A 23,354-nucleotide genomic window follows, 5' to 3' on the forward strand; every position below is an offset into this window, starting at 1 on the left:
TCATGGTAGAGATGGGATTCAAAAAACAAGCGTTAATCAGAGAGCCCTAAAGGCCGTAGCAAACGCACACAAATTTAAGATCCTTTACCAGCAGAAAAATGCAATATTTTCTTAATCTGCTGAGGTTTTCTGTGAGCGTTGTGTGCACGTGCTTTAAGACAGCTGTAAGGAGGAATTTGGAGCATCTGTGAAAATGTGACTGGAGGCCATTCTTTCTCGTCTCATCGCTAGCTGTGTTCTTAAGCAGTTCTGACGATGAGGAAGAGTTCTTGTTCTGCTGTGTGGATTTTTCTGGTGTGTTTTGTGGTTTGTTTGTTTTTATTGGCTTTTCTCTGGACTCCTGCAATGTTCTTTCTTGAGCTGTTGAATCTTTGTAATGTTAGATTGGCTTAGATGTTGGCTCAGGATAGATCATGATCAAACTAACATTCACGTACTAGTCAGCGAATTGCTCAGCTCTGGGAAAGAGTGATTAATTGGCAAAACAAACCAAAAACTAGTGGGCAGGAACAGTCCAAGCGCATGAAGCTTCTGCTTCCTCTCTTTCAGTTTCCTGAGGGCAAGTGGGATTTCTCTGGCAGGTGTACTCCTGTAACTGTTCTAAGAAGTTTAACGTGTCTGGGGAGAAATCTTGCGTCTGTTTCACAGCACTTTTTTTCCTTATGAATGTATTTATAGCCTTCTTTAAATGTATTATTCGTCAATTTATCTGAGAGGGAAATACTTAATCAATGAGGTGAACGAAACTTGCAGGTTATACTTTGACAGGTAATATATGCCTCTTCCTACATAACATCAAGTTAGCCAGCAAATCCTTGCCAGTGTGGGCACGTGGTAGAATCTTCTTGATTTGTACATCATGTGTCTTTTAAAATGTCCCCTACCTTGTCTTGTCTATTGTAAGGAGTAGGTTTTCTTTTTTCCCAGTTACTCTTGGTTGTTTACTTGAATTTGTTAGGCAGGGTTTTTTCATATTATTGCATGTACTGTATTCTTTTTACTTACAATCAGTATTTGAACAGAAAAATGGGACCAGCTTTTCTAATTTTCTACTTAGGCTGTTTTTGGAAAGAGCTGGTCTCTAAATGAGTCTGTAATGTCCAATATTTTTTTGTTTTCATCTTATTTTCGAGTGTTAAATGAAAATTTTTCTAAGCTGAAGATCTTCCTTCTAGTGGCAACAGTTGAAATGCGGAGGTGAAGAACTTAGATGTGTCTGCACTAGGAACTGGTTCTATGACTTAAGACGTTTTGTGCAGAATTCACTGAAGTCTTTAGGCTGTGAAGCGAAAACTAACTTTGGGGAACTGTTTGGGAAGTTCTGTAGATGACAAAACATGACCTGCAGTACTGCAGGGCCATTTCTGTTTTACATTTGTGCTGAGCTGTAAACTGTATTATTGTGACTCATTATAAAAAAAAATTGTTAACTGATTGTACGGTGGAACAAACTAGCTCTGTTTCTTATTCCATTGTGTGAATCTCCTACCTGAATAGTAGGAAATGATGCAAATTATGTTGTCTCTGGGTATTTTGTTAGCTGTTGAAATGAGTTGGTGTTCATTTACTGAGGTGCCAAGCAAGCTGTTGGCTTCATTTGGTTAAGAATCCTTAGTGATGCCTTAGGTAAAAGGTCAAAAAATTTAAAAGAGGCATCTGAGCAATGACTGCTAGAAGTCCACATAGAACAGAAAAGTGATGCATATAGCAGGAGGCTTGCCTTGCTGTTACAGATGTCTTTAGGCAAATACTAGTTTTGTGGTGGTGCTTAATCTGGCAGCTTTGAGCAGTAACTACAGGTGGGGGTACAAAAGATACACGACAGTATTGGAACCAAATGGAACCGAGCAAAAGCACAGTGTGACTTGTCAGTCTGCAGAAGCTGAACTGTGTAGATACTAAGCATTCACACCAAGGGGAAATCTTCATAAACAGTCCGAGGATTTAACATTCCTACCAGCCACTTAGTAGGAATTGGACTTGTTAATGCAAATAAAGACTGTGGAGAATGTTCTTTTCTTTTTTTTTTTAATTGAAGATCATGCACTTATGTGCATAGAGCTTCTTATGCATGATTCCCAGTATGTTATGTAAACCAAACTGCTCGTTTGCGTATTGTGGAATATTTCTCCATCTTTGTATGCTTACCTGTGTCTCTCCAGTGAACCTTCTGGTGACTTGTTTAGAAATGTTCTGTTATCTTCTGTTAAATAGTCAGAACGTTGGTGCACAATACCTCTAGCTATTAAGACTGCACAGTATTTCAGCTTTACCTGCATATGTGTCTATCATCAACTGTTACCGGATTATTTTTTTTTTACCAGGTATGTAATCAATAGAATATTTTGTTGCCCTTTCAGTGTCTTTTGTGACAGATTCTTCCCTTGCCCTCTATCTTTGTAAACATGGTGAGATATTTCACGAGAAAGGGAAATATTTTTGTTCATTACGACATCAAAAATGAATGAATTGTCCTAAATTTGATGAATTGAGGTGTACGTTCAGTCATACTCAAGTGAGAAATGAGTGCTGAGTCACTCTGATGAAATTGCATAGCTGTTTTGGTGAATCTTCCCTTAAGTGCCATGTGAATGCGATACGCGGTACAAGAAATTTGAATCACAAAATGTGAGTGATGTTATTTTCATAAAGATCGATGTAAAATAAATAAATAGTTTACTTTGCATTACAGCTTGTTCTAGTTCTTTTTTCTTTTCCCTGACAGATGGAAATAATTGCAGGTGCTATCAGAACAAATCCCAAGCAAGGCTTTTTGTCTGATAACGTGATTTCAGAGAATCTCTATAGAGGACCAAGAAGATATGAAGTATAGACATGTTGCACGCAGGTGATGCTGACTGGGTACATTTGTGATTGGTGCCCTTGGTTTCTTTGTGGGGGTGAGGGGAGAGGGGAGATGAAATTTTCATGAGCGCTTGCAGGGAATAGACTTCCTAAGAAACCCGAGCATTTGTATGCTATCTCCTGACACAGCCTCTTTAGCAGAATGTCAGTTCCCAACCTACAAAAGCCTTCGGTTGCTGAGTGTATAATTTCAGCTGTTTTGAAAAATGGGAAATAAGAGTTGGGGTATTATTTTCAACTGCATGTTGAAGGAGATGTTTCATATTAGAGGTGAATAGTTCATAGAGTTCCCTAGCTCTGCTACAGGATGGCAAGGTACAAGTAGATACTGGCGCAGCTGGAAATCTGTTCTAAGGATTTCAAAGCAGGATCGAGAGTGGCAGCTGAGGCAAAACATGACTCTGGCCTAAGGACCTCTTGTCCTGCGTACTCTAAGTTTAAGTCTGAGGAATAAACAGAAAATTCTGAGTGGGGGACAAGGTCTCACTTGGACACTTGACAGAACCTACTCATGCGAAGTATGTTGTCCAGGCAGCTGTTAAGGAACAGCTGAGGCTCCTGTTTCCTTCTTGAAGCTGAGTTAACACATTTGTTCTCAGTGGAATTGCAACAAAGATGTGAGTCCAGATGATGGATGTAGCTGCTAAATGTTGTTAAATATCTTATTGCTAAGAAATGAATTCATTTAGAAAGGATAAACACAGTCGGTCTACCCTGAAGTGAGTCCATATATGCAGAATCTCACCCTCCGTTCGGAGTCCCTCAGAAGTGCAGAGAACATGCTGAAGCCTGCTGGTGCTGTGTTACAGTCTATCAGGTGTTCACTCTGGGGGAGTTCCAGGAGTGCTAAACATAGCTTCCTTATCTTCAGCTCCTTGACCTCACTGGAAGCAGAATCCAAGCAGCGCTGATGCTTGAAGATTTCCCACACGCAAAGGCCATGAAATTTATTCACTCAGAATGAAAAGGAAGGGTGTGCTCCGCCTTGGAAGCTTTCCCCCTGGAAAAGAAGGCAAAAGGTTCAATCACACAGAAGTTAGTAGTGCGTTATTTTTGTTGTGATACGATTCTGTAGAAGCCATGCTCCAATTACACATATTTAACTGATGGCCAGCTCTGCTCTGTCAGTCAATGTGACTAGGTTTTCAAAGAAAGGATTAGACTAGAAAGCAAAACTCAGGACTAAATGATGAATGTGAAATTAAAACAAACAAACAACAACAAAAAAAAACTAGCTATTTGATAAGAAGGCTGGCTGTTCTCTACCCTACACGATTCTAGGGTGTTGTAGAGAAGTGAATAGGTAATTTAAACGTTAAGTACTAGCATATGGATGGGAAAATCCAGGGGACTTTGGCCTGAATTCAGGTGCCTTGAATGACTGCATCCTGCTGGTGTGTTTCAAGCAGGGAGTACTTTATTTAAGTGTAAAGCAGTTATTTTTTTTTTCGGAGAGTTGCCACTAGGACCTCATGTTTGAGCTGATAAATTGACTCAGCGATGTCTTCAGGCACCATGATTCATGATTAAATTGTGAAGTAGGCTATTGAGATGTTTTTATAAATGCAGGTGGTGTTTTTTGGTATTTAGACATGAATCTTCCCCTTGGAAACTTAAGGTATGGGCTTCCTTCTCTATCACCTGTGAAAGAGGACTGGTTAGCAGACACTGCAGTGTTTGTCTGCAGTGCTCAGTGTCTTACCAGGTCGCTTGTGTTGTCTGCTCTGAAAGCTACTTAGCTTTGAATTTTACTCTTTTGCCTTGATTGCCAGAGATGTTGAGAAGAAATGAGTAAAAATGTTCTAAGAGCAGTTTCTTATTTATGCAGAACCTGTTTTTTTTGGCTTGTAAACCCCATAGATGAAGCATTGCGAATGAGATTCAGTCTGCCTTTGTGGTTTTGGAGACCTTGTGGGGCTTACCAGCAGAAACTAAATTGAAATGAGGATGATTCAGGGTCTAGAGACTTGAAAAGTGATTTTCACCTGTCAGGATCATCTGTGGTGTTTGTCCCCCTTTAACGAGGAGCAAAAAAAGCAGCAGCCTTTCTGGTGTGCCCCTTTCTCTGAGAATTTTGTAGGAGTACTGGTGTAACTAACGTAATCATACCACACTGCAGAACTAAAGATGAGGAATGAAGGCTTTTTAATTCTGTTTATCAACTCTCCTGGTGGCCTTTGAAACCTCTGCTATTGCCCGTGTTTCCTATCCTCCACCCTCCCAGTTATCAGACACAGCCACTTCATTTTTGAGTTGGGAGAGCTGGGTGGAACTCCTGGGCTGGAGAGCAGGAGCACAGTTCAGTCCAGTTCACTTCAAGCAGAGCTGAAGCCAAGTTTCTTTTTAACTCTGATAATTAAAAGCATTGCCCTTAGGCTCTCGCCTTGTATAAAATTATTTTGAAATACATTTTAGTAATTTGTTATAATGGGAACAGCCTGCCTGCTTCTGCATAATCTCCTATTGCTTTATTTTATCTTAACTGCATGCGGAATTGAAAGTGAAGGCAGCCTAGCATTTATATTCAATTTGTAAGGTGTGAACAATACCACATCAATCCTCGTTAACAAATGTTGGATATTAACCTGCCCGGGAGAAACTTGAGGAAACGGTACAGTATTTATCACAATTACTGTCTGCCACATAGAGAGAGGAAAATCTAGTTTTACAGGTCTGGGGAATGTCTTTGAGGCAGAGTAAACAAATGGAGGATGTAATTCTTGTTAGTCAACATTTGGTCCAGGTCAACTTGGAAGAAGTACAGTGCATGTTTTTTTGCAGTAGTGCATGCTAATTCGTTTTGAGATCCACAGTGGGGACTGGAAACCCATGCCATTCTTTGAATGGCAGTAGTTCCCTGAAATTACAGAAAATTGCACTGGCCAATGTTGGGTTTCAGACCACACACTAAATAATGTAAGCTTGTCTGTAGGTCACTCAAAAAGCAATGCCTCCCATTTATTTTCATGAGAACTACACCCGCTACCAAGAGCACAACAGCACTGTTTGCCAGAACAAATTCTCACACAGCACTGTTTTTCAACATAGTCGCCAGCCATGAGCAAGAGCCTGCATGCCACGCTTGTAGAAATAAATTCCTTTTATGGTGTGACAGCTGTCCATGACCTTCCTGAACGTGGCTTGTTGTCACATCACTGCTGCCCCTGCTGAAACGCAGTGCCTGCCACCTCCCTGTGCACACACCCTCTCTGTGCTCGCCATAAACATTCAGCGGGCAATGTCAATGGTGCTATTTTTTTCTGCACGGAGGAATTCAGTGATGCACCTTTGCCTCATCGACACTTCCATGTCACGCACCGTTCTGTCAGATGCCCTTCTGCCCCCATCTGTCTCACAGTAACAACACGTAGAGGAATAATGGTGGGAAGGTGGAACCTCTAGTGCCATATCACCACCGTCTGCCTCTGTACCAAAACAGGAGGCATTATTTTCAGAGTAGCCCCCGTATTTAGGCTTGCACAGGATATGGAACAAGGCCCGTACAAATGAAGTGTGTGGATTCACTCCTCAGCTTTGTTTCCTTCGCGTTGATTTGTTTTGCGTTGCTTTCTCGTATCCTGAATCTACTAAAGCAGAAGAAACCAAGCACGTAGTCTGTGTTGGTGTAGCTCCGCAGCTGGGCGCTGGAGCCCCACTACTACTTCCCTCGCCTTGGGCCGGTTCGTTGCCCCGACAGAGAGGTGAGAGGCGCCCGCTGTCCCGCCTGGCGCTCTCGCTGCCCACCAGGGGGCGCCATAACAGCCAGCGGCAGCGCGCTGCCCGCGCCCCTCCCCGCCCGGCCCGTCCCGCACGCCCAGAGGCGAGGCCCCGCGGCTGCTCCCGGTGAGCGGCGCCTCCCCTCAGCCCTCGCGGAGCGGCGCGCGGCACTGGCCGAGGAGCTGGGCGGTAAGTGTGCGCCGCGCTCCCCCTGTGATGTTCCCGCTCCGCGCCCCGGCGCTGCTGTTCGGGGCGCGACGCGGGGCTGCCCGGCTTTGACTTTCGCTTGGGGGGCGGGGGAGAATGCTGAAACATCGGTAGTTTTCCAACTTTTCTGTGCCTTTCATCTTTGCGTGCAGAAGAAGGCTTAGATTGCGCGGGCGGACCTCGCTCCGGGGCAGCGATATTTCGCCTGTGAAGCCGTTAATCCCACAGGCGCCCGAGGGGCGGGCGCGGCGGGTCCCCTCCCTCCACCCGGCCATGGCACCGGGCTCCGCGCTCGGGCACGCGGCGCGCAGGGATCGCTGACACGCGGGGATCGCTGACACGCAGCCCGGCCGCCCGCGCCTGGTGCTCCGGACGGGAAAAGTTTCAGGTGGAGGTCGGGGTTTGCTGAAACGAACGCTGCTGCTTTGCTGCCCTGCTTAGTTATAGCACGAAGCACCAAGTTAGGATGCAACGTCCGTTCGTTTCTTTTAATTTAATCGCTGATTTGGGCATTTCTAAATTGCTCTGGCCGCTTCCTAATTCTGAGACAGCGTGCAAGGAAAGTTGTCTCGCTGTGCTCGGTTCTGATGCCTGCTTTGGGTTTTGCTTTGCTGTAGCTGTTTTGCAACGTAAAATATGCCACAGGGGATGTGTGGAGCGTGGCCCGGGGCCTGTGGTTCTCCTCTTACCTCATGGGGAACTTTGGCTAGAGGGCTGAGCAGGCCGCTTCAGGAGGAAGGTGCAGAGCTGCTGGTGGGCCCGGTCCTTCTCTTATTCCTTGGTGGGTAGACGTTTATCATGCATTCCACGTGCACAAACCAGCCATCAGTTGTCAGATCATTTGTTGATGACAGGCGTCATGGTTTACCTGCACAAGGGAACCTTTATCCGCTCCCCTTGAGGTGGAAGACCCTTGAGGTCCGCCGCTTTCTTCAGGTTCATTTCCTTTCCCCACAGCACAAGCTGTGCGAAAAGGGTGCTTCTGCCCCAGAGCAGGAGCATCTGCATATGGGACATGTAGCAGTATAAAAGAAAGTGTTTCAATCCATGCCTTGGACCACTGGTATACCACGATTTCCTGGGGTAGATAAGCTCTGATTTTGTGGTATGTCAGAACTTAGGAGCATGAAGTGAACCGGCAGTAAATGTTCCTAGTGCTGGAAACTGGAACGTGGGAGCTCTGCGTTCTGTTTCTGGTTGCACGGCTGTAGGAAGTTGTCTGCACGGTATTATTAATACCTTGTCACCGCCTGGCATTTGGGACGCGTGAAAGGTGAAACTGTGCTTCAAGGTGTCATTGTGGAAACACAGAGAGTGGTAGGAATGCAGAGTAGATGCTTTTGTATTAAAGTGCTCAGCACTAGAGCAATGAGGCAGGGAGTGCCCCAGCATGGGACGGCTGGGGAGAAGATGTGGTGGGTTCTGTGAAAGAGCAGACCTGTGTGTGCACCCCGGCCCTGGTCACTGCTCAGCCTCCCAAGGAAACCACTGTGTGACTAAAGGAAGGGTTCAGGCTCTCCTTCCTCCTTTGATAACCTGCGCTCTGTGTTTGCAATGGAGTCCAGGAAAAGCTTTGTAGTTTAAGCCTTGAAATGTGACGTTATCTCGGTTTCCTAAGGTCAGCATGCAACACCTGGGGAGGACTGCATTTATGAGTGTGAAGGGAATTTTTACTTTGGTTGAAATTTAAGTGCATAAAGGTAACCTTTCATTATCTTACCCTCCTTGTGGAGTGTACTTGCTAATGACAATTGTCTCAGGTCATCCAGCCTACAGTCTATTTTGGACGCCTGCTGACTGCAGCTGCTGGGTGACAGCCAGTGAGAGAAACGCACAGAAGCGATGAGGATGGAAGGCAGTAAGTCTGTCTCCTAGGACAATGGTGGTGGTTGGTTTTCAGTTTTTTTTTGTATAGGTGTGTTTGAGTTAATGTCATTTATAGCCACGTACCTTGAATTCTAATGAAGGGAGTAGTCAATCTGAGTAAATCCCTTTGGGCGAGTCTTAGCAGTATCTCTTAATATATGGGTATTTTCCTCTGCTTGACTTTCTCATGGGTTTAGAACTTGATCTTGCAAGTCAGGATGAGCAAAAGGTTTGGGGTTTTTGACAGGGCTTGGCTTTGTCCTTTGTTTGCTTCTTCTGAAGTCTGAGCGTTGAGTTAAGTTCGCTCCAGCACTTCAGAAAATGCTGCTCTGAACAACTGCAAACAAGGTGTTACTAACTTAATACGGGGCCAGTAGCTCACAGGTATCCCAATTATTGTAAATGCCACTAAAGCATTTATTTACTGTGGTTTCAAGGCTTAAGCACAATTGGTCAACGGGCTTACTTTGAAGTTATGAAGGATTGCTTCAGGAACACTGTAGTTTTAATTTACAAAGCAGAATTTGAATTATTTATTTTGACTGAGAGGAAAGAGACATTTTTATCCCAGGCATTAACATGGCTTTAGGAAGAGGCAGGGGAATAATGAGCAAAGCAGCAGTACAGTTTATGTGGCTTCATCTTGCAACACTCTGAAGATAGAGGAAAAGTATGGATTGCCTAGAAGGTGTCTGAGAAAATACGGGGATTGAAAGTGGAAGTGACAAACACCTCTGTGACTGCTCACAGAGCCCCCTGTGGAAATGTCAGTCCAGAAGGATGTGCTGCACAGAGATACCAAGCGTATGGTGAGAGCCAACGAGAAACTGCACAAAATGGTGCTGGAGGATGGAGGCAGGTACCACTTCTTGGCTTGTATGCTGTGTGACTGGTGCTGAGTGCTGACAGAGGGACTGTCGTTCTTCTTGGTACTGCTGATTGGTTTTTGGAAGAGTGAATGTTGCTCCCAACATATGTCAGGTAGAGGTTGATGCAGTTGCCCGTTTGGTTGAGATGAAGAAATCAAAATATTTTTGTCCTACTGTGTAGGTTTTGCCAACACCAGCCAAAAAAATATATGTGGAAGAGCAAGGAGAGACTGCCTTGCTTCCTTTGAAGGAATGCGTTTGGAAATGAATTTGATTGATGCTCAACCAACCTCCTGTTTCTTAGAAGCCAACATCTTAAAGAGAGGGAGAGAGAGTAAAAAACTAGCAGATCTGTTTAGGGAGGTGAGTGCACGACAAAAGCTGGGTTCGTTCTGGCAAGTCTGTTTGATTTTTATAACACACTGCTGCTTATAATATACACTTAAAGAGACGTGAATTTGGCAGAAGCCCTGCAATTGCTTTTTGGTACTTTGTCCTATTTTATAGAAAGACCATTGATCTGTCAAAGTAGCTGGAGCTTCTTACAACGTTGAATTAACGTTTGTTTCCAGATCAAAATAGAATTTTGGAACCTGGAAGTCCCCGATGCATCTGCAGCAGGCAGCATCTGCTGTTCATACAGAGATAAGCGTTTGATTGAGGGGTATGGACGTGTTGCTGAAGTGCAGAGGTACAACAACTGTATCGCTCAGTGCAGTTGGATTTACTATGATCTGAGAGGTCTGATGACTGCCTTACACATTCTGATTGAGATAGTGCTGTTTGTAACATTAGGGGTAATGTGAGTATTTATCTACCCAGGACACATCAACATGTTGTGAAGTGCTTGGTTGGTTACTGCATTACAGTGTCATCTGAACCTATATGGCTGTGTGTGTGTATCTGATGAGTAATGTCTCTGATCTCCTTTTCCAAAAGCAGCAGCTTCTGGACCACCCGCCCAAAAAAGGTGAGGGGACAAGCAAGGTTAAAGCAAACAAACGAGAAAAACCAAACCCCAGATCAGGTGGAAAACTGAGCTGATTAGCACTGCTATGGAGGGAGGCACACACTTTTAGAAACCCACTGCTTTTTCTGTGATCCAGCCTTGAGTGTCAGGCCTGATTATTTTTTTCTGCCATCATGGCAGTTTGTATGTGGAATATCATTTGCTGGACTTTGTTTTGTGAGCTTCACTGAATCTCTCTTCATTTCTGTTATGTCTTCTACCAGCTGTCTAAATTTGGGGCAGACTTTGATTACTCCTGAGGGTTCCTGGTGTCCTTAGCATTGTGGTATACAAGTATCTGAGTAGTGCAGTAAAGTGAGGTTAAACACATCACAGTGAACTCTTTCTCAGCCTCTCTCTGTCCCCATAACTTCAGAGCATCGTTTTGGGAGCCAGGACTAATCCTTGCTGTCAGATCACCTCCAGGATTTCAATCCAGTGACTCTGATAGAAATAGCAAGTTCTTTTCCCCTTACCCAGCGGCCTCATCCCCTGGTTAGCAGATTTTGTGGAGTGCTCTGCTCTGTGGGATCATTTTCTTAGTAGAAGAAGCACCCTTCAATACAAGCTGCTGGTTGGTATGGACCTGCATCTTATATTCCCAGCAGAGGTCCTCGACTGCGCCAGTGAGGCTTGGTCACAGAGCTCGTCAACTTAAACAATTATGTTCAGGGAACTAATTGCACTGTTACACAGAGAAACACATGCAATAAATGCTGCTGCTCTGTTTCTTATATGAAACATCTGGTGTGTGATGAGAGGCATGGCACTGAGCATTCTGTAGACAGAATCATAGTGCCTTTTTGTAGCAGCTGTTCTGACTTCTGTTTGCTGCCCTGCCTGTGTGCTCCAGCACCACAGCCTCAGGTGAGGAGGAGGAAGCTCCGTCACGCGATTGTCTTGGTTTGTGGTCTGTCTGCTGGTGCTTGTAATGAAGAAGCCTGCAATGCTGATATTCACACTAGCTCTCCTTTGCATAGTGTGAATATGCACGGTGCTCACAAGTTTGTCCGAGCGTTGGTTGGATGCGTGTGTGCTCGGTTATTTCAGTGGGGGGCAATTCACTTAGCGGTGCTCGCCGCTTTATCAAATTGGACCTTTGTTGTTCAGCTGAGACTAATAAATTCAGTTCTTCAGCCAGTCCATGGTAGGTCCAGCTGTGATAAGCTGCAGTGAATCCCAAGTGACTATATCAGAAGTGTATTTTATCTGTTCTTTGCCTGTTGAAAGGTCATGATGAATGTCATGCTTTCTTAACATTCTAGTTGCATCGCCTCTGTGCATCAATGAAGAGTCCAAGCATGGCTTTGTTCAAGCAGCAGAAGGTGGAGGACGTTTATGAAATTGGGGAAGAACTAGGAAGGTAAGTCTGTGCAGACACCACACGGTTGTAAAAGCTGACACACGGGGATATTGGCAGCATTTTAAAATAGTGATTTGATCAATGCACTGCGTGATAGTTTAAATCAATTTCAGTGTATTACAACAGGAACACGTTCCTCTAGAGGCAGTGCACTTGGGCTTTTTTTGTTTTATTTTGTTAAGTGTGCTAACTTGCTAACTATTTTCCCTGTTTCCTTTCCTGCAACTAGGACATCGGAAGGTATGTTTGCATTTGTCTTTCGTTCAGAGGTGTCATCTGTGTGTGTGCTTTAATCTGCGTTCACCTGTCTGCTCAGTGAATGAGCCACGAAACAGGAGGCCGTGCTGCCATAGTCACAGGTGTAGCCCTTTAATTTGGTCTGTTGTGTTTTGAACAGTGCTGCACAGCCTCTGGCGGGCTCAGAGCACTGCCTGAACGTGTTTGGATCTTCCTGCAAAGCACCGTGTGTGTATTCCTGAAAACATTCACCGATCAGCATTTCAGCAGGACTGGTTAAGGCCTTTATACAGCTTTTAATCTATTAAGACTTATCTACGGATATTAATTGTAGGTGCAGTTAATAGGCTGTTGCCATGCTTAACCATGATCACCTGCTTAAACACTGTAGTGGATTTGTGGGCTGGATGACACGGGGCTTCCCCAGTCACTTAGCAGCACACAGTGTTCTGAGCGATTCCCATTCAGTGTTGATCCCTCCAATGCTTTTCTTTTTAATATGCAAATTGCTAAATTAGGGCTATACATGTTGGCTTCTTTCCCAGCATCTGGCAGTTGGAGTTGATGAGTGACTGTGTATGTGCAAATTACCCGTTTTCAAGGGCCGATGATTTAGTTACATTAAAACACCTCAGTTGAGGCTATTTCCCTGCCAAATCTTTATGTGGGGGATGTTTATATTTTTTTCCATTCTATTCCATCCCAGGAAGACCTCAGCTTTTTAATTTTCCATAGCTGCTTACTTCTGAGCACTGACTGGTGCTGAGAATATCAGCTTGAAAGTGAAAATGTGGCAGAAATGAGCAATCAAAAAATACAGTTCATATACGCAGCGTGTGTAGGGTGTGCATTTTCAATCTAGGAGGTACTGTTATGTGCTGTAACAACCAAGTTAATGAAAATAGGAACTGGAAACTAAATAGAGTATTTTTACTTTGGTTGCTGGATTGGTTTTGGAAATCCTGTGCCTTTTGAGATGATGAGCCTCGCTCCCCTCTTCGGGGCGACCGCTGTAATGCTTCTTGTAGATGAGAAATCCAAGTCTACTTGGCACTGAGGCCAGTAGGAAAAAACGTTCCCTAAAGGAAAAGGACAAATTGTGACACCTCTACTTCTTGTTATGTAATGTCCCATTGTCTCTGCCGGCTTGTATTTTCACTTTCAGGTTGTGTGAAGAGCTCCACAGACTTCTTGTTTCAGCTGTTACATGTGTAGCGTGCCCAGGTTATCGTGCCTGTCTCTGAGCACTAACTACTGACTAGGACCAGTGACAGGTGATACCTTGCTTTGTTGGAAGTGGAATAATAGACTAGACAAGCTGTGATGGCTGTAGCACAAGAGCCTTTTCCAGTGCTGGCTGATGCCCGTGGGGCCTGTAGCTGCCTCTTTTTATTGCTTCAGTACGATTGCACCAAGCTGTTGGTGCTGACAGGTATGGGAGTGTAAAAGCATTTTGTTATTGTGATTCTGGCAACAGAAGTCACTTGCAAAGCAAAGAATTTTAAACGAGTTCTCTGAAGTGTCTGTCCTGTTTGTGTCTTCCTAATGTAGTTTGTGATTTCCTGAGGACAGAACTTGTCATTAGTACAGGCTCCAGATTGGGTTCAGTCAGAAGTTAAAAACCAAGATCTCATCAGCAGAGCCAGCCACTATTTATCTGAAAGCCTTTGCACAGGTTAGGAAAGGGGCTCCCAATATGTACTGTAAATGCTCGTTTGCAAGACTTAGGTGTGTTTGGTCTGGAGGTGAAGTTGGACCTTTTCTGGCATGGTGTAGCATTCAAGGTAGCTGCAGCAAAGGCTGTTTGGATCCAGCTGCGTAGCACCCTGCAAACAGCACATTTGCAGAGTCGGTAACCAGGACGCTTTCAGGATCATGCTGAGCTAGAGACAGTTCAAAGGATGCTGGAAATGTTGTTTCTTGTGCCAAGGCACAGTGTGAGGGAAAAGTCTGCAGAAGTGGGGAGTAGGCTTTCCATAGCTGCAGCTGTGTGCTGTAACCAGCTGCCTAACTCCAGTGCTTCTGCAGTCTTTCAAGTATTGATCTTAGGCTTATGGTTCTGTTGCCCAACTTCTCTAAAGGATACCTACAGGGAACCAGAACTCAGGCAGGTGGCATTAGACAAAAGAAGTTGCTAATGAGCTTTTGTAGCTCTGGCATTGACCCTTGGGAAGTTTAGTGTGGCTTATGCTGAAGGAGGGCAATACATTATTGTCATGTATATACATCAGAGGAATATTTAAAAAGTCCTCAGAGTAGCTGGTCTGGAAGTCTTAGGAGAGTTAGAACACAATGGAGTATAAATCTTTCAGTATCTGCGGAGGTATTAGAAGATTCTCCTCTTTTTTCCTTCTTCCAAAGGCAGCAGGTGTTGCAGTTTGGGGATGTGTTACACAGACCTCTCAGGCATTTATTGCTGTCACTCTGTGAAGGCATTAAACCATGATTTCTGGCAAGTTCAGTTTCTTTCTGTGTCTGAGTTGCTGTTCAAAAATGGATACGTTGAAAATTGTTTTGCACAGAATGTTCTCAAAATTCATCCCTCCCTAGCTGTGATTCTGAGCTGCTAAGTGTCACTTTTATTCAAGTAACAGGAAACCGTGCCCTTCACCTTTCATTTTAATAAAGTTCTCTGTCAGAAACCTATTGACTTTGTTAGGAATGGTGTGAGGGGCATCCTGGCATAAGCTGATTGCAGGAACGTTGGTAGCAGATGACTCTAACTGCATACCTGAATGATGGAAGCATTTCTTGAAAAATGCGCAGAAGTGAAGATGAGCTTAACTTCCTTGGTAACATGCAGCAAGCCAAGTGGCCCTCAGTTCTTCAGGCAAGGAAACTGGCAGGGAAAGGAGATCGAGAGTGGAAACTCTTCAACTGAAGCCAAAGTGGGTCAAGAGGAAGGAAGAACTGGCCTGCCCATCTAATGGTCTGTTTCCCAGCGGAGTGGCAGCAGTAGAGCTCAGCAGTGAGCCTTCTAACAAAACGTGTGTTAGCTTGTGTTGTGATTTGGATAGATTGCTCCGTCTAGCTGGACAAAAGCAGCTCTTGTACAAGCTTGCAGGAGCCTTTTCCAGTTGAGCCTGCCAGGGGTGGTAGCACAAAGAACGCTAGAAGTTCAGAGATGTGCAGCGTAATTCGTAAAAGGTTGTACCGTAGAGTCATCAATCTCAATGTGTCATCAGCTAGCCTGCAGGGGACTGCTGACATTTGTGCCTTCTGGGCAGTGTCACTGCTTCGTGTCTGGGCTGAGCCGTGATGGGGGCTGCCCTTCATGGCAGTGCCCACTGGGAATCGTGTTCCTGCAGGATGGTGCAAGACTGGCACTGCTGTGCCCTGAGGGCTTCCTGCTCACCACAGCTCAGCTCTCTGCAGCCTGCGAGGACTGGATCATGCTTAACAGAGAAACCTGATTGATATCTGGGTCGGGAAATCTTTCCTTCATTGTTGACCTTTGGGTGTAGGGAAGGGACTTTGTTTCTTGCTTGTCTCCATCACTGGGAGCTAGACTCACCTATACTCTCTCCTCTCCCCAGCTTTTGTTTGGCTTTGCCGTGTTTTATGTAGAGGAGGGAGATGTTTTATGGATGGAAGATTTGTGGTCTGATTTGCCGGTCTTTGTAGCAGGTCAAAACCAAGTCTTTGGATAGGCACGGGAAATGACAAAGGCATGTTGTTTGCTTGGTAGTTTGGAATCCTCTCTGCTGGCAAAGATACCTGGTTTGCTGCAGATGCAGCATGCTGGCCTACAAGGATGTGGCTGAGCATCTCTTCCTGACTGTAAGAGCTTTTTTCTGATGAGAGAAAGAAGCAGGGCTCTCTGGGGTTGTGGAAGCTGAAGTGCTGGGGTGGCAGTTCTTTGTGAAGCTCTGCACGAAGAGGCTGTAGACTGCCAAGTTAATGCCTGGCTGGTGCCAGAAGTGAGCTACCTAGGAGCAGCTCTAGGTTTCACTTGTGGGAAATGATTTCGCAGCAAAGCTGGGATGCTTTTCTGCACGTTGGGGTGATTTGTATTTCTCTTTGTGGAATTTTCTGCTGTATGTGTTCAAATATCAATACCTACTTATTTCTTTTTTGTTTGCTTCAATGATAAACATCCTTCCCTGTATTTGTGATTAGATGTGTTATTGCAAACATAGTATTATTCTTTCTGTGTATCTTTAATATAAAGATTTTCTGTTTGCTGAGATGAGTGAAAAAGCAATTCATGTCATTTGGAGAAAATGACGTGCGCTTGTTTTCGGACAACAATGAATGGCAAATCAAAGAAATGCAGGCAGAACAATACCTTTCAGTGTTGACAGTACTTTGTTAATAACTTGGACTGTTTCTGTCCCATCTGACGTTCTCTCAAATTCAGTCGCTAACAAAACTTCATTGTCTGGTAGCTCTGTTTCAAAATTATAGGTAAGCTGCGTATATATTGTCTGAGCTTCTGCATTTTATTCTCTGCAGAAAGGCTGAAATAAGACTGCTTAGTGCCCAGCTCCCCTGTTGCTTTTTGGTCTGGAATCTAAGCTCTCAAGGACATAGGTTGTCTCAGAGTATGTGTGTTTTAGCACTGTGGTTCCTGGGTCATTGGAATCAATGGTTACTATAAGAAAAGCTATTCATAATACAGAAAGAAGCCCACGCTTCTGCGACTATTTCTGTAGTGTTGCTTGGATTTATAAGTGCCTGGTGAGCAGTAGGAGAGAAGCAATGGTATTTCCTATCACAGATGTGTTAAATGAAGGAGAAATTTTGGGAGCTAGTAGAGTTATTCCTCCCAATTTTCCCTCCTCCCCTTGAATGATCCAGTTTGGTTTTACAGGCTCTTTGGATCTGGGAAGCTACAAGTCTTCATTGTAAGGGTTTGGCAGGGCAAGAGGGTTGGAATTCATGAATCAACTGTAGTAGCTGATTTTTGTCACATGGATGGGCAAAATTTTTAATTTTTAATTTAATTTATAATTTGTAATTGATATAATAACGTATTATATATAATTGGATGCTTCAATTTTTTCATGGTAACATTCCTTCTGGCCACTTCTGAGCAATTACAATTTTTTCTGCTTCAACGTGGCATGGTTCCATGTTTATTTGGGCATTTAAAGTGTATGAAACTTCGATTCACTCGGGATTTCAAGGGGATTGCTGGATGTTCTTTTCTTCTTGGATGGAGTACTTCATTTCTTTATATAATCACAATTTCAGCGATGAAAGTCATCTTGTACATAGCTACTCTGCTAGGGAACAACAGAACAGGTGCATGGATCAGGTACTTCAGCTGAAGTTGTTTCCTTCTACATTCTAAACAGGCTTGGAAGAAATCCCAGATGATTTAGTCTCTACCTTAATGCAAAAGATAACGGCTGTGATTTCTGTTGATTATTGTAGGCATAAACCAGCTCCCAGTTTCTCAGCCCCTGCTGACCTGGGGTGCGGTTAAGCCAAGCCAAATCTTTAATCAATGCCCTGTCATCTCTTGTGGTCCTCCATCTCCAGCCACAAGTTCCCTCCCTGCCCCCATGCTCCTTGTGTGTGGAGGATCCCAGCAGCTTCCCGGAGGCAGGTGTAGACGTTTCTTCTGAAGAGGGCAGCGGATGTAACCTTCAACCAGTGGTAATAGAAGCTGGCACATAATCACTGTTCTGACAGCGTAACTAACAAATATTTACTTACCTAATGAAAGCAAAAAGCAGAGATAACTCAGGTATTCTTTGTAGGGGAGGAACTTGGAAATCTGTGATAAAAAACCATGTCATCCAGCTTGATGGACTCTCCCTGGCAAACAGCAGGGTATAATTACAGGTAGGAAATTTACCCTTCACACACATCACACCGTGTCTTCATACCAGAAATTTTCTTTCCTGTCTATAGAAATGACACAGCGTTGGGCTTTCTCAGACATAGACTTTAGCTCTTTTCTTAGATTCGTTTGTACTGTTAATGAGTTCTCTAATTTTTTTTAAACAAACTCGGATTATTTTTTTCCTATAGTATATGCAGAGCAGGAATTTGCTTTCAATGCAAAATGTAACTTTAATTATTGAGCACTAACCAGCACCTATTAATATGCCTTTGTCACATGCTTGTTTCAACACAAGAATCAATATATGTTTTAGTAGCTGATACTTGAGCACCATGCCTATCATTGTCATCTGCCGTCTGATAGCCATTATTTTTGGATTCTTTATTCCTTCCAGCAGAGTGATCTTAGGTTTTTTTCCCCTTTTTTAGCACATTTCGTTGCTAGTTTTTAATGTTTTTTCAGCCATTTCCAGAATCTTTGATTTCTTACACGAAGTGCAGAAAAAAATTGTTTTGTTTTGTAATTAGAGTAATAACTCTCAGTCTCCGAGTTTTGTGGATCCATAATCCTCATACAGAGAGAATTTCCACTGGTATATCTGTTTCCTACACAGGGAGGACTGACATATTAGATAATGTAGCTTCTGTGCTGTCCTGCTGCTGGAGGAGGTTCTGTTTGTTTCACGTAGCAGAGACTACAAGAGATGAGGAGGTGCTTTCTTCCTCTTTGGCAGACCAGATGAGTTCAAAGAGCAGTGAAATGGGAGTTTCAGAAACCTTTTGTGGTGTTGGCCTCACGTCTAATTTCCTAAAAAATTTTATTAAAGCACCAGCATGTTTTCCATCCCTTACATACATAGGGAAGGGGAAAAATTGCTTAACCATAAAATCATGATGTCGGTCCCCTTTACAATTTGTTGTTCCCAGATATCTTATGTCCAGGCCACATTTAACTAGATTTGGACATCTGAATGCTAGGGGTACAGTGTGCTAACCTTCTGCATGCCTGTTACATATGCCCTGGTGCTGCTCCACATAGCAGAAGGAACAGCTTATCAAATCTGCTATTCCTGCTGAGCGTGAGTCAGCTCTGACCTTCCCTGGGTCTCTGGACTCTGTTCATTACCACTCTGAGAGTTGATATTCAATCTGAGACCTTCGTGTGTTAAGTGGGAGGTTTTTCTGTCGTGCACATTTTATTCTTCAGCTTCAGATTGAAGAGGTGCTTGCCAGGCTGGCAGGAACTTGCAATGCAGATTCTGCTTTTCCAACCTCAGGGCTGATAAGGGTCACATTGCTTGTCACCGCATGACTGGGAAATTTCCAAAAAATCATTTAACAGCTTCAGAAGATGCTGGTGGTGATTCAGTAGGTGGCACAGTCTCTTGTGATTCAGGATTAATGACCCAAAATGGTGACGGAGGCATTAGTTAGCTGTAATTCCGATAATGTTATTTAACTGATTGTTGATGTTATATATGTTAATTGTTAACATGGTACTTTATTAGCTGTTAAGCTAGTAATAAGTCATTGTTCAGGAACATGAGATTTATTAAATAGTGTTTGGAATTCAAGTTGGTGTTTTGCTCCATATTTACCCTGATAGACTGGATCCTCCTGGCCGAGTCCATATTCCTCCACTGTTCTGATGCTTTTCTGGCAGTGGACACGTTGTTCTTTGCCCAGGATATGCTGGCTACAATTGTCTGAGCTGTAAAGTGCTGTGGGTGAAAGGTGCTGGTGACGTTATCAGGCACAGCATATGTTCAGAGGTGCTCAGTGCTTTCCTGTTGGGAGCACTGAAACCTGCCCTGTAAATTCACTGTGTTCTGGAGCGTTACATACAAACTGCTGTGGTTAGAAGGCTCCGTGGCGCTGCCCAGGCACTAAATGAACTTGAAATGATGTTAGTCACTTCTCGTATCGTAAAATTTGCATTCCTACCTGGCTCACGAGGCTTTGGTCAGAGCTAGTGATGTGTCTGTGGTCTTGTGTGAAAGGTTCAAAAGGGAGCTGCAGAGTTGTGGATAGGATTTACTTGCAAATCTTTCACACACTGAAGCGTTTATCTAATTTTAGTAGTCAAAATTCCTATTAAATGCTCTGTTGAAGGTTTAGAGCATTCTGGCACCATCTGGCATCTGCTGCAGTGGAGTTCTGGGGAGTTCTGGGAGAGGTAGCTGCTTTGTTTGCATTTTTAAATACGTAAATGAAACGCTTTATTTGCAGCTCAAACACAGGAAGCACAGTGACATCTGTGACAGCTGCCAGCGGAGTATGAAACAGATCCGTGTTTTGGGCTCTTGGAGAATTTTGTTCCATAAAGTCCTAGGGAAACAAGAGGGTGCTTTTCCTTCAGTGACCTTGCTGTGCTTGGATCTCCACTGTAGTTTCTTCCTATATACTGTCCTTTTGGACGTGGTACATGTTCACTACATAGATTAAATTTCTGCCATTCCAAATACTGGTTTGGATTAAATAATAATAATGTGTTCTAGTGTTTCTAAAACACTACAAATGGTTGTAATAGGCCATTCATAGAAGGCTCCCAGTTCTCTGTGGTTGTGATCTCGGACTTCCTACTGAAAGCTTCCAGTGAAGTGCTTCTGTCCATAGATACTTTGTGAACCTGGCGTGGCCTTTGGTTGAGCTGTTTCCAGAGAGCTCAAGATGTGAATGGCCTGTAGAAGGAATCACCAGCAAATTCCTGTCCTCATTGCTGAGAAGAGCGTGCCCATGCAGTGAGAACTCACAGAATTTGTCTCTAAAGTGTAAGGAAAGAGGGAGGAGAAAGTTCAACATGAGGAAGTTATGCAGTAGATTAATTGCTCTAATCATTTAAATTTGGAGGGAGTCTGCTTTAAAGGCTTGTGGCTTTTAAGAAGCACATTCAGGAAGAATTCCCATGGGCTTTGATTTGGAAGTTAACAAAAATATAACTATGAAATTATAAAACTGTTATAATCTATTTTTTCAAGGGAAAAAAAAAGAAGTGTGAAAATAATTGGAGAATACTGAGGTGCAGAATTTCAAAGCATGAGATTGCCAGATGAGGTGCTTACGTAAGGCAAAACTGACTTGGCTCATGACGTACTCTGGGTAGCAATGGATTGTTGTTGGCTGTTGCTGTCAGTAAACATAAATACTTTTCAGGGTTAAAGATATCACATTGTCTCATAGCTCAGAGAATGTGCAGCACTGGGTAAGGTGTCACTTTTTTTTTTTCTTGCTGTCAAGGGGCCAGATGTAATTTATCATCCAATTAGAGATAGAGAGCCAGCAGCTGGCAAACTTTACAAAGCGTAGTAAACCTAAAATTAGATCTCCAAGCTGTGTTTTGGCTTCCTGCGTGCAGTCGCATGTATGTGTGGTGTCATTTGCCCTTGTTTGGGACAGGGTTTCTAGTAGCAGATAAACCCTACTAATCCTGCATTCCGACGGCTGAATGTCTTAAATATGAAGGCACCAGTACAAATAGAAGTTTCGTGGTTTTATTCAAACTATGAACACCGTATTGTCTTGTGAAAGCTCATTTTAATTTGCTTCTTTTTTCATTTTTCCTCCAGGTTCCTTTTTATAGCAGTGTCTTTATGTTACGGTACCTTGTGTAATTGTTTCATAAACTGTATTGCGGGTAGTGGCGGTGGGAAAAGACGCCACGAGCCAAAACATTTAACCTTGTCTTCTGTAGAAGATCGCCTCAATTCAGAATAAAGTGTCCCCAGTTTGATGTGAGCACAAGTCGGAGCTGTGTGGCCCCGCTGCGTGGGCATGGCTGCTGTTCTGCGGGGGGGCAGGGCAGGTGGAGGATGCAGTGTGCCCAAGGCAGCCCCTGCGTTCTGACCAAGCTGAGCTCAGCATCTTGGTGTTCCTCTTTTCCTCAGTAGGTGGAGAGGAAGCAGATTGAACAGGATCACTCACGGATGTGAAGTTCTCTGGTGTGTCTCTTACCAGTAACTAGCATTGTTCTGCATTGCAGTCGAGCTTCGGTTCTGTTGTCTGTCTCCATGGTTTGTATGGCTTGGAAACTTGCATTGTAAGAAGTTTCTCTTGAGGCCCTTTGTCTGGAATGTAATTGTCCTGTTAAAACCGGCTGGCTGGCATACCAACCACAGTTACTGTACCTCTGCTTGGATCCTGAGAGAAGTGCACATCTGAGCAGAACTGAAACAGGCTAGGGAGCTTGGTGTAACCTTGCTAAAACTGCAACAAAAAAACTCGTGAGGGAGGAGAAAGAGACTGGAAAGCCATCTCAATTTCCCTTAAAGGCATTTGTTTGTGTCCGCTGCAGTCTGAGAGACTTTTCCATCAGGCACGGTGATACCGAATGTGTGGGTGTCGATATTCCCATGCTCACACTGCTGTAGCCCGTGTACTTCAGTTGGCGGCGTTCTGTTTTTCTCAAACAGAAAGAGGAAGCTTTTCACCTTTCTGACCTGCTGTAGCTCAAAAACGACATCAAAATAGAGGAATAGATATTTCTGGCAGCACGCAAGTAAAATAAATAAATCCAGTGTGGAAAAATATAGCCATGTTTTTCTCTGTGCAGTACACTATGGTAGCATTCTTCCAACAGCGTGAGCACATGCTGCTGGTGTTGCTGAGTACAATGAGAACACCTCAAGTGAATGCCTCTCAGACTGGAAACCAGAAGAATTCTCACTGAGGACTCGGTCGCTGAGCTGAGTTTGCAGGTCCTCTGCGAGAAGGAGGGCTGAACTGTGTCATGGTTGTGGTAGTCTGCGTGCGTACAGGCTGCAGGTAAGAGATTGTCTGAGGTGCTGTATGTTAGTTTCTATGCGGTAGTGTTGTTCCACCTACTGGAAAAAAAAGTGTTCATAATTGCAATTCTTATGATGTCTAGAGACATGAAATTAAATGTAGGTCCAGCTGAATGCTTACGGAAAGAGAATGTGTGTTTGGTATTTGGGGAAGAAGCAGTTTGCTCTTCTCAAGTGGCTTAGGATTGGCTTCCTGACTTCTTCCCGCACTGCCCTCCAGTGCCAGTCTGCAGCCAGGTATCCTGTACTGTCAGCTCAGGGTTTTGTTTACGTATTTTCAGTGTTTCATGACAGCAGCTCAGCAATGTGGTGCTTTTAGAGTATCAGAGGTAGACGCATAAACCCATGCATATACATAGAGCCGCTTACAGGCTCTTCTGATTTTAACACACCATGACAATACCAATCTTAGCACAGAGGTGTTCAAAACTGGCAGGGTGTGCTTCTGTCATTCACTCAAGTCAGATTCTGCCCAGGAGCATTACCCTCCAGAACCACTATGAAAAATAAACCTTGAGGGAAAAAAGCAATAAGTTATGTAGTTATTCTGGATTGTCCACTTTCTCTCCCCCGCATCTTCTCCTGAACTGCACAATAACATGAGCTGAACTGGTGCTCATGGAAATCATGCTTCTGAAAATAGACTC

General features: G+C 43.9%; 1 protein-coding gene across 10 annotated transcripts in view; it reads left to right on the forward strand.

Moving 5' to 3' along the window:
* The window catches only part of DAPK2 (death associated protein kinase 2), a 50,030-nt gene continuing 26,789 nt past the window's right edge, over positions 114-23,354 (forward strand). The window contains exons 1-4 of one of the 10 annotated variants that reach the window (XM_021407810.1): positions 2,883-6,771; positions 8,550-9,514; positions 9,706-9,887; positions 11,799-11,896. In XM_021407810.1, the coding sequence (XP_021263485.1) occupies positions 9,505-9,514; positions 9,706-9,887; positions 11,799-11,896 (290 nt within the window). In that variant the 5' untranslated portion in view covers positions 2,883-6,771; positions 8,550-9,504. The other 9 variants (XM_021407812.1, XM_021407820.1, XM_021407815.1 and 6 more) reach the window with 9 other exon arrangements.

The sequence above is a fragment of the Numida meleagris genome, chromosome 9, assembly GCF_002078875.1.
Source record: "Numida meleagris isolate 19003 breed g44 Domestic line chromosome 9, NumMel1.0, whole genome shotgun sequence".
NCBI classification, from domain to species: domain Eukaryota; kingdom Metazoa; phylum Chordata; class Aves; order Galliformes; family Numididae; genus Numida; species Numida meleagris.